The 12,250-nt window shown below is 41.9% G+C and overlaps 1 protein-coding gene across 19 annotated transcripts in view; it reads right to left on the bottom strand.

Moving 5' to 3' along the window:
- LOC126335033 (NAD kinase-like) overlaps positions 1–12,250 on the bottom strand; it is a 904,299-nt gene that overhangs the window by 128,315 nt on the left and 763,734 nt on the right. For 15 of the 19 annotated variants that reach the window (XM_049997888.1, XM_049997887.1, XM_049997883.1 and 12 more), the window contains one exon: positions 8,569–8,652. In XM_049997888.1, the coding sequence (XP_049853845.1) occupies positions 8,569–8,652 (84 nt within the window). Of the gene's footprint in view, positions 1–8,568; positions 8,653–11,135; positions 11,440–12,250 lie in introns of those variants that run through there. The other 4 variants (XM_049997897.1, XM_049997899.1, XM_049997900.1 and 1 more) reach the window with 4 other exon arrangements.

The following is a 12,250-nucleotide window of genomic DNA, read 5'->3' on the forward strand; positions in this document are numbered from 1 at the left end:
TGAGGCTGATCGTGTCGCAAACTTAATTTAGCCCCGAACTCTGTCAGTATCGTCAACGCTCATAAATCATCTCGCCCCCCCCCCCTCCTTTTCCACCTAAAACTGCTATGATAAAAGTGTCAGTATTGTTGAAGTGACATTTTATATTAATCTCTATGCAGTGTACCGGCAGCGTGGCGGGTAAAAATCGTAGAGGGAGAGCAAGAGATGAATACACTAAACAGATTCAGAAGGATGTAAGTTGCAGTAGGTACTGGGAGATGAAGAAGCTTGCACAAAAAAAATGGTTCAAATGGCTCTGAGCACTATGGGACTCAACTGCTGTGGTCATTAGTCCCCTAGAACTTAGAACTACTTAAACCTAACTAACCTAAGGACATCACACACATCCATGCCCGAGGCAGGATTCGAACCTGCGACCGTAGCAGTCGCACGGTTCCGGACTGCGCGCCTAGAACCGCGAGACCACCGCGGCCGGCGAAGCTTGCACAGGATTGAGTAGCATGGAGAGCTGCATCAAACCAGTCTCAAGACTGAAGAACACAACAACGTGCAGTGTGCCATATCTCTTTTGTTTCTATTCTAAAATGTCTAGTTGTAGTAACCACGATGTGCGTGCGCGCTTTATACTGTACTTTTTTTTTGTTGACGTTATTGCAACAGGTTATAGTCCTAAGTCCGCAGTTCAAGGCAGAAATTGGGTACTGCAATTTTGCATTTCGTGACGCCAGAGATGCTTTAGTGTGCAATGTGCGATACGCGCGGATCGTATTGTACGTACGTGAGCAGTTGATGCAAGTTCCCGTGTAGAATTTTTTGTAGATGCAAATCTGAACTGTTTCACAGGGCTACAATGGATTTCCATGCTAATGAGAAACTGTGTGCGGCTACAAATGAGGCATTTGTGAAATTTTGCAGTACGAAATTTATTGCGTGCTTCGTATAGTGCAAACTAAGTGTGAATTGGCGACGTAAAAATAATAAAAAAAACGGATGTTTTGCCACCGGATGCGACATCAGCACAAAATAGATGCGTTTATTGCTGCGCTAAAAATATAAGACAAAGCTGACCGTGCAGCGACTCCAATCACTGTCCGAACTGTCGAAGCACCAGTTGTAGGTCGCGTGTGAGAGTGCGGCAGATATGTAGGGCAAACTACATGCCACGTTTTAACTGAAAACATAGCAAGCTGCAAACATTGTTCTGTCACAATTCTTCAATTTTCACATGACTTTAGGCGATGACATGGTGACATCTTGCACGGTTTGAAAACTTGGTTCTTCAAACGCAGCAACTCGGCGTGAAACCTGATGAATCGTCATTAACAATGCGCGTACTTGACACACTGCCTTACTGTTATGAAAGACTACGACAGTCGTGGTGGGCAAGATCTGAACATCAACAGACACTTGAAACATTTAATGGACGTGTTAACATCTGATGAAAGTCGTCGTCGTGCTTTAAGGACAAACGACACGAGTTAGTTGCACTGTTCACTGCCAGAGCGATCAGTGAAAAAACAAAAAATGCAGAATGCACCACTAACAGAAATGTTACTTCATCAAACAAATACGAACAGTTGACAAACAAAAATAAGCTGAAATGTTTCGGTTGTGGTGGATTTGGCCACATTAAAAAAATGTGTCCTAATGTCAAACACAAAACTGTCAATAACAAAATAAAAGTGAACTGGCTGAGCGGGTTTTCACTGAAGAAATAGTGAGTGCCGAACTGGACGAAGACTCGTGGATCGCTGATTGCGGAGCGACGAATCGTATGTCCAAGAATACTGAGTTTGAAAAATCACTGGAGATATGAATGGGCAATGATTCAACTATGAACGCACTAGTAAAGGAAATTATTTCTTTTGAAACTTATCGACGGAGAACGAAAGTTATGCCATATGGATAAGGTTTTGTATGCTCCAGAGTGAAGAAATCTGTTTTCTGTAAGTCTGCTACGGATAAAGGATTAGACTTCTATTCATCGAAAGAAAAGTGAGTTCCGAAACAGCAGCCTTGTAAAACCGTGTGGCATACGCACTAGCTGCTTATCGAAGAGGATGACGACGGCTCAAACCAGCGTCCGGTCAACCGGTTTCAAATTTTCCGTGTTTTCTCTAAATCGCTCTAGGCAAGTGGCGGGATGGTTCCTCTGAAAGGGCACGGCCGATTTGCTTCCCCATCCTTGACATAATCCGAGTATGTGCCCGTCTCCAATGACCTCGATGTCGACGGTATGCTAACCGCAAACTTTCTTCCTTTTTTTTTCGAGTGACAAAACAAATGCATCCTTGTAATCCTCACGTAAACCTTGCGCCAACGGAATCTCCGCAAATTTATGCATGAACGCTTGTGTCAAAAAAAGAAGTGCAAATGTGTGTGAAATCTTATGGGACTTAACTGCTAAGGCCATCAGTCCCTAAGCTTACACACTACTGAACCTAAATTATCCTAAGGACACACACACACACACACACACACACACACACACACACACACACACACACACACACACACACGTGGGAGGACTCGAACCTCCGCCGGGCCTAGCTGCACTGTCCATGACTGCAGCGCCTTAGACCGCTCGGCGAACGCATGTGCCATCAGCACAAATATGTCCAAAATTCTTGAAGCAACGTGTTGAAGACAGGCGAAGAATTTTGTGGGGCACATGTTAAGAGGAAGCAGCATCGGAGCCGTTTCAGCCACGAAAGCAGCGTGCCACACAAGCTGGTGAATTGATTCCTGGTCATCTGTTTGGAACTGTAGAGTGTAAACCGCTAGCAGTAGTTAAATACTTTCTCTGCTTTATTTGTAACTTTTCAAGACTGCGCGTGGTATATTTTCTAAAACAGAAGTCTGAGACTGCAGAAGGGAGTGAGCACTGTGAAGAATTTTTGTGGTCAACTACCAAAAGCATTTCAGTGTCATGGCGGACGAGAATCTGATAATACTGAAGTTACAGACTTGATGAAATTAACTGGTATACAACTCATCGTCACAATCTCTTTTAGTCTAGAGATGATCGGATGTGCAGCGCGTACCAACAGAACTGTTGTGGAACTAACTCAAAGCACGTTGCTAGCTAAGGCCTGGGTAAGTTTTTGTGGGCAGAAGCGATAAACACGGCTGTTTGCGTGTTAACTAGAACTTCTGCACGTCGTGTGAATGGTAGAACATCCTACGAGGTATTCACTGGAAAAATGATGCAGCTTAGTAAACATATTTTTGAGCGGAGGAGTTTTTCCCATTCTTGGAAAAGCAAAAGAAAAAGGAAAACAGGGAAGTGTGTCCGTTATTCTGAGGGCTTTAGTGGCTTTCGAGCGTGGATTGAACCAGAAAAACGGATTATTTGGAGTAAAGTTGTTTTAAACCCGAGACAACTGGAATGACATTGGTATTACTTCCAAGTGAAATGCGCTATCAATAATCGAAGAGTCATCATGAAGATGATGCAAATATGTTTAAAGAACCTACAGAAGAAAGTTCTAGTGAAAGAGAAATGAGGAACGGCAACAGCTGAAGAAACCAGAGCATGTTATTGAAATGATGAAGGCAGTAGTTATTAAATCTGTAGGCTACGAACACTGGAGAAGAGCAATGGAGGAAGAAATCGTTTCATCGGAGGAAAATGCTGTGTGGACTTTGGAACATCTGCCACCAGATCGTAAGACTATTACAAACCGAAGGGTTTTGAGAGTTAAACGCGAATCTGATGGTAAAATTGGTCGCTATAAATCAAGACCAGTTCGCGAATTCAGCCAAGAAGAAGGTATTGACTATAATGAAACGTTTAGTCCTGTCGCTAGATACGAGGCAGTTGGAGCAGTTTGAGTGTTGCTGCTAGCGAACGTCTCCAACTGGCACAACATGACTGATCGGGTATGCGAACAATCTGCAAGGTGCAGGAACCATTAGTTTAAGGACTTCCTAATGAGTCTTTGGCTTGTGGGAAGTACGGTAGATCAGAGCCTGTTTTGTCGAGAAGACTGCAACAAGTCCATGCTAGACCTGTACGTCGATGATGGATTAGTATCTCCGAGAAGAAGGGCACTGAAGTTTTGTTAAGGGAAATTCAAGGTGGGTTTAAGATTATCGTTGAGCCAGCAGGATATATCTTAAATATTGCATGCCATGAGAATGGGCCAGCAGAAATTAATGGAGAAAGTAACGCAGAAGACATTCTGAGACGGTTTAACATGACAAGAGCCACATCTTGTGTAAACTCCGAACGAGCAATATCTACATCCAGATGAGTTGACCAATGGTAAAACAGGTAAAGCAGTGGCTGTCTTACGAATTTAGCAGTTGGTACAAGGCCCGATATACGAGGTGCTTTCAAGTTCTAAGGCCTCCGTTTTTTTTTTTTTTTTTTTAATTAACTACTCACCCGAAATCGATGAAACTGGCGTTACTTCTCGACGTAATCGCCCTGCAGACGTACACATTTTTCACGACGCTGACGCCATGATTCCATGGCAGCGGCGAAGGCTTCTTTGAGTGTCTGTTTTGACCACTGGAAAATCGCTGAGGCAATAGCAGCACGGCTGTTGAATGTGCGTCCACGGAGATTGTCTTTCATTGTTGGAAAAAGCCAAAAGTCACTAGGAGCTAGGTCAGCTGAGTAGGGAGCATGAGGAATCACTTCAGAGTTGTTATCACGAAGAAACTGTTGCGTAACGTTAGCTCGATGTGCGGGTGCGTTGTCTTGGTGAAACAGCACACGCGCAGCCTTTCCCGGACGTTTTTGTTGCAGTGCAGGAAGGAATTTGTTCTTCAAAACATTTTCGTAGGATGCACCTGTTACCGTAGTGCCCTTTGGAACGCAATGGGTAAGGATTACGCCCTCGCTGTCCCAGAACATGGACACCATTTTTTCAGCACTGGCGGTTACACGAAATTTTTTTTGGTGGCGGTGAATCTGTGTGCTTCCATTGAGCTGACTGGCGCTTTGTTTCTGGATTGAAAAATGGCATCCACGTCTCATCCATTGTCACAACCGACGAAAAGAAAGTCCCATTCATGCTGTCGTTGCGCGTCAACATGCCACACGGGCAGCCATGTGGTCGTTCGTCAGCATTCGAGGCACCCACCTGGATGACACTTTTCGCATTTTCAGGTCGTCGTGCAGGATTGTGTGCACAGAACCCACAGAAATGCCAACTCTGGGGGCGATCTGTTCAACAGTCATTCGGCGATCCCCCAAAACAATTCTCTCCACTTTCTCGATCATGTCGTCAGACCGTCTTGTGCGAGCCTGAGGTTGTTTCGGTTTGTTGTCACACGATGTTCTGCCTTCATTAAACTGTCGCACCCACGAACGCAATTTCGACACATCCATCCATCACCACATGTCTCCTTCAACTGTCGATGAATTTCAATTGGTTTCACACCGCGCAAATTCAGAAAACGAATGATTGCACGCTGTTCAAGTAAGGAAAACGTCGCCATTTTAAGTATTTAAAACAGTTCTCATCTGCCGTACTCTTCTGCCATCTCTGGGACGTATTGACAATGAACGCGGCCTCATTTTAAAACAATGCGCATGTTTCTATCTCTTTCCAGTCCGGAGAAAAATTCGGAGGCCTTAGAACTTGAATACATCTCGTAGCACTCGTAATGAGCTTTGTGTCAAAATTTTTACGGAATCCTCAAGAAAAAACACTTGGCATCGTTAAAAAGGATTTTCTGTCACTGGGTATAAAGTACGACGCTTACCATTCAAACGGAAGATTGAAGATATTACTGATGCCGATTATGCCCGCGGTCCAGCAAATCGGCGCTCAATTAGGACGCTCTTACACTTTCATATTTCTTTGTCAAAGCTGTAACGTCAAATATTTATATCAAAGTAATCTGATGATGTAATAGGGAACTTTGATCATAAAAGACGTTCGTCTTCTGTTCACTGCAATATGAAATGTAACCGCTTGGAGCGCTGGCGTCGCTACAACCATTTGACGTGTCTGCAGTGTCTGTAAACATGGCTCCAAATTTGTTGTGTTCCTTCGACTCAAACTTGCTTCGCCTAGGGCGGAGGGGTGAGCATGGGGTACAGTGCATGCTATTAATTGTGTGTTGATGAACAGGTGGAATATGCTGCAGGCACAAAAGTCCACAACTACAGATACAGCATCTGCCTCTTCCTCTGGAAACATCCAGTCAGCTTTTCAGCAAGCCGGAATACAGGATGTGGTCACACTCTAAAATGAAACATTCTTTCTCAGCTTTCCATTGTATTTTGTCTAGTTTTGAACTGTGGAAGCCACAAGTTAAAAAGTGCTTCATCTGTTTCGTACTTTATTAATTTTGTAGTTGTTGGACGACTAATCCCATTAATTAAACTATTCAAAAATAAAAATGTTCTTATTGCCCACTTAGTGTACTAAACATTTATTTACCTTTACATATTCCCCTTCAGAGCTTTATAAATCGCTACATACCTTTCTGGAATTAGTTTGGTTATTGTGCAAAGTAATATTCGAGTGCTGTGTTGTAAACTAGAGTGGCTGTCTCCTATATCAAGAAATCCCAGTACTCCAGTTTGCCTGTCTTCTGCAGGTATAACATTTCTCAAGGGAATATTCTGTTTAGTAATATGAGAAGCCACTTTACTGAGCAAATACTGGAATATACGCTCATCCCTTCGAAAGTAATCTATATATAAGAGTTGACGTCCTCCACTTGCAGCTTTCGTATAATTTTTTTTCTGAATGCTTTTATTATCTCGACGTAATACCTTTGGCTTCATCCAATTATGTTCCTTTTTCCGACGCTTTTCATCCAAATACATGCACAATGCAAGTGTCGTACTGCAGCGTATAAAAATCTAGTTGTTATTCGCCATCTTAATTTGACGAAAAATTTAAAGACAGTGTAATACCCCTTTTTAGCGCAATGTCAAAGAAATTTGACGAATATTTGATCATATTTCTTTGTCAAAGAAATATGGTAGTGTAATGCCAGCCTTAGCGGAGTCGTTGCAAGATCCTGCGGAGCAGTTACCTGGGCTACTTAAAGGCAATAGTGCATATAAGTGTCAACAACGGAGTGAGAATATGCGACTGCCAATGAAAAGGGGTTGGGGGGGGGGGGGGGGGGGGCGCAAGAGAACTAATATAGCTATCCAAGCCCTATGAAGAAATTTCACCACTGGAGAGTGGTTCTGTTCTTGTTGACAGTGTAAACGACATTAAAGAGGCCAGAAATCCTGCCCAGTACTGTATTTAGCAACATAAACATTTGGGGGAAGTGTGAGTAAAATTTTGATACTAATCTCTATGCAGTGCAATATCTGTCTTTTGTTGCTGTCCTAAAATGTAATTGTCTTGTGGCAACCAGGTGTGCGTGTGTTTTACATTGTCAGTTTTTTCTTCAAGTTTCTGCAAGAAGTATAATACTAAATTGACACGCGTAGCTGTTGTTTCAAATGTCATTCGACAATCACACCGTCTGTCCCGCCATTGTACCCCTCCAATCTTGCAGTCTGAAAATGCGTTTTACGCAGTTTTGAGTAATGCAGTAAAACATTCGCGGAAAACCGTTAGAAGCCACCAAGAAGCACACTGTGTTTAAAGTTTTCGAGAGGTTTCTTGGGAAAAGAATATTATTGACAAAACATATGGGGCACTATTTTGCCACGGATTTCTTTAGATGTCGTATCTTCAGTTACAAGACCCTTTCGTTGCTAACAGGAGTACACTGTCCATTCCTGACACGACGAGCGATAGTGTAATGAATTTTATAAAACGTGCTCTGCAGTAGGAAGTGTGTATTTTCTTACTTCACGGCTGAGACGCCCACTGTCAATAAGGCACCTAGTAGGAAATGACAACATAAAAGACTAACCTAATTTTATAAGTAGTGTCTACAAATTAATGAAAAGTAATTTTCAACATTAACAAAGAATGAAATTAGAGATATTTCTTCGTGGGGGGGGGGGGGGGGGGACGAGCGGAGATGTCATTTAACTGAAATATCACTAACGCTCCGCTTCAAATTTTACGAAATATCATTTGAAGTTTTTTTTTCGCTGTTTCTTCCTTTTTACTAATCACATAAACACGGAATTTGACGTTTTATGGCTAGGAGGATACATTAGTGCTGCAGCTTAATATCGGGTCTCGTCCAGATGTCAGCGACCGGCAGGGAGAGAAACACAGCTGCACGTCTTGTGCGCTGCGACATCAATAGCTGCAGCGTACGTGACTGCTACCTGCGCAATCCAAGCAGACACCCGACGCGGTGGCTGATGGTGAATAGTAAATGCTTTTACGGTCGCTCCCATGAGCCACCGCGTCGAGAGCCGGCTTGGTTCGCGGCAATAGTACGTGACAGTGCAACGTTTACGTTCCGCGGGCAGGAACAGCCAACAAAAGGGCGTATAGCTGACTTTAGCTTTAAACCTATCCAGCGCGCGCGCACACACACACACACACACACACACACTTACATAACCATCTGAAAGTCCGTGAATATGTCTGTGAAAACTGCTACATGAAAACATTTTGAATGGAGAGCATGGTCCCCGTTGCTTACTAAGAGAATGCAGAGGAGGGTACTTACATGACCATCGCGGAATTCTTCATGATGCGCCCGCAGGGGCCGAACTGCTGAATGGGGGACGGCGCATTGAGCGACCGCGTCCGCCTGCAACAGCAGAACATGGGTCCAGTTAGCGACTGGCCAGATAACGGCCTCTTCTGAGCCCGCGGGTATCAGCAGCCGCGCAGATAACCGACAGATCCTCAGACTGCGGGGCGCGATACACGCTCATTACCTGAAAGCTGTTGCCTGCGACAATCAAAGCGCTACTTACCTCATTCTGCCGGACAACTCCAAACCTCGCACACAGACCAGCAGTCGGCCAACACTAATAAAATTAAATACTTTGAGTTAAGTATTAATAAGCAACACCGGCCTTCTAGCCATTATCATTTTAAAAATCGAACTTTTGACCTTGATTTTTTTCGGAATCCTATGTCGAGTGGCGTCCACCAGTATTTAAGTGAACCCTTCACTCGTTTTACGTTCCTTGATTATTTCAGCCTCAGAGACTATACTGGTCTTTTGTATTTCCTTTTCACTTTGACGCTATTCGTTATTAGCAACAAACGCTTCAAGAGGAGAGCGTGGACGTCCAGTCAATGCGAGCATGTCTTATTTCCCGACAAAGGAGTGATACAATAATAATTTATCACTGTAGTCATGACATGACGATGCAGCACAATATTTACTATTAATTGCGCATAACCTCATCACTTAGTCGGCTCATAAATTTAAGGCAGTCAGCATTTGAAAGATGCGACCAATTCATCAACTGGAGATAGACATCGTAGGCTCCCTGTATGTTGCTACTTCCGCTACACAAAACTTTTTGCCTGCCACCTCTTCATTCGAGGGGCGCTAGTGTTATACGTATTCAAAGAAAAAAGTAACCTGGTCGTATTAAAATTAGGAAGTGATTTGTGATACTTTGAGAGTGAATACCACCAAACGTTAATCTCCTTGCCTTCGCGTGATATTCTTAAGAGAGGAATTATTTAAACTTCACGTCCGGTATGAGCCGAATATTGACAAAATTGTACGAAAGTGCTGTTTCCCCGAAGCTAACGTAGCAAATGTAATGCGATACGATACGATACGCAACTACGGAAAGATCCGTTGCAGAGTGAGGTATGTTGGTAATCTACGAAAAATACTTATTTCAGTGACTTCAATAGTTTTCAGGTCATGACGTGATAAGGTGAAGTTGTGTCCCAGACGGTAATCTCATTCGTTTGAAAAAAATCAATATAATTCTGATTCTAATTTAAATTAAGAACACGTTTTTGAAATTCTTTAATATGCTTCACAGGTTAATATATGTGAATTTCTGATACGTTGCTTGACTTTTATAGGAGGTAGAGACCTTAAACAGAGTTTTCTATACCCGCGGAAAGAGGAGCGCTCTTGGTAACTGTCCGTTAAGTTTCGACTTCAAACGTCAGATGCCAATAGTTGAAATCAGACTACAGCAACCATGACACGGAACGTAACATTTCTTAAAACTGCAAGTACCTCTCTCATTTGCCGTAATAAATTATTCTGCTTCCACTGGGCTATCATTCTTAACTAAAAGAACTCACTCAAGAACTACTTCACCAAAATCTAGGATCTGTCGCCTCAAGGTTTTCATTCTGCAGCTTAGGTGTGGGCATTATCTCAGCACAAAAGTGTAACATGCAGGGAATTCCCGTTATAAACAGGGATCAATATGTAATTGAGCGTAAGATAATCTCCGCACATGAAAATGTAAAAAACGGCTGTTCCGAAAAAACAGCTGGTAAGATTTGTTTGGATTGAGAAAGCTGTTAAGCCTCTTTTGTCACGGCTGGTAACTGTAACCATATTCGCTGTCACTTTAACAGCACGTATCGTAGTCACCGTTTGTCATTTATAAATAAATGCATGTTAATCTACACGGGTACTTTCAAATCTGTTCCGTTTATCATCACTAAAAAACGGCCGAAGCTGTCTATATGAAGGCGGTGTATCTTCGGCTTTTTGTTTCTGAGATCGTGCCATGGTCCTTGAGAAAATAGTGCAAAAAATCAAAAAGTACTTCTCAAAATTATGATTTCAATTTAATATTAAACCCTCTAGCTTTCTGTCAAATTGAAAGGAAATTTGAATTCGTAACTAGAAAACAAATGAGATCGGAAAACACGGCCGGTAGTGGGGTTTGTGTGTTCGGACATCGCCATATTTAATGTTTACAAGCTTCCAACACTAAATAAACTCTCTATTCTGTGGTTCCGGCTGTTTAATTAGACTTCTCGTTAGCTTATATATATTTTTACTAAGGCCACGTTTCAGAGAACTACGTATACAAATGGCGCAGAGCAAACTTTTTTTAGCAACTAAATTCGAAACATATTTACGTCTAGTAAGCCAAAACATTTTACCCACATCCGTCAGCCAACGCTACGATACAATGGTTTTCGGGATTATTATCTACGCTAATAATTCGTAATATCAAACTCAATTAGTAATGCATTTTTACAAGAGTGAAACACGAAATCAGATTAAGTGTGAAGAAAGTAATCTTTCTGTATGCACTACAAACTCAAAGCCAAAATTTCATAACTTACACTTGTACAATAAACGTATCGCCCATGTGGTATTCTTTCATATACCTGAATGTGTCAAAAGACATATTGCAATGTTCTCTTACGCACGAAACACTGTCTCAGCACAAATTCTCTAACATTAAGAGCTACAGCTCAAAGCACTCTGTTACCGATACCGCACGTGCAAAGATCTTCCATAACAACAGAGAGCGAAGAGACAGAAGAAACACACTACCGCTCAACGCGCCAAGACTATGAGATTACTTCGCCAAAGAAAGCAGATTTGCAAAGCCAAACAGATTTCGCTCCTCTTATTCTGGCAAGCAGTTCACTTCTGTCCCAATGAGAGTAGTTCATTCCAGTCTGCGAAAATCACTAGAGCTGAAAAAAATTCATATACGAGTTTTGGCTAGCTTATTTAATACGAAATATTTATGTGTGAATATGTTTTTTACCCTATGTATATAACCATACCACTATAATGTTACTGAATGTTAGATTCAACAGAGAGAATCCGCGTAAGAGGTCAGCACATAGCTATTATTCCTTCAGTGACAACAGTATTTCAAAAATGTCATTGTAAACTACGAAATACAAATAGGTGATTTCTCGTTATGATTTAAAGTGTTACTCTTTAAAACGGAGAAGTATGTACATACAGCCACTTTAGACTGTTTAAAAGTGTTACTTTTGAATACCTCGTGGGAGCAGACATTGATCAATGTTATTACTAATAGTTACAATTAAAATCAGTCTTGCTCACAAATTTTTTTCGCTCTAGTAACACGTTTCGACCACGCCTGTGGTCATCTTCAGACCAAAATACTGTGTGAGCAGGAGCAGTGATTTACCACCAGAAGGAAGCTCCTGCTCATACAGTGTTTTCGTCTGAAGATGACCGTGGTCGAAACCGGTTACCATAATAAATAAATTAGTGATCAAGACTGATTTTAATAGTAACTATTAAAAGTGTCTTTTTTACACTTCTAGATATTAAACATGTTACGTTACTTACTTTGTTGTTTGTTTCGGGGACATTAGTTACAATGATTGTTCATCAAACGTTAATTATAACGTTACTTAAATGATTTTTAAACGCTTTGCGAACATTTACGTTGTAGCTCTTGAAATAAGTA

This window comes from Schistocerca gregaria, chromosome 2, assembly GCF_023897955.1.
Source record: "Schistocerca gregaria isolate iqSchGreg1 chromosome 2, iqSchGreg1.2, whole genome shotgun sequence".
Classification (NCBI taxonomy): domain Eukaryota; kingdom Metazoa; phylum Arthropoda; class Insecta; order Orthoptera; family Acrididae; genus Schistocerca; species Schistocerca gregaria.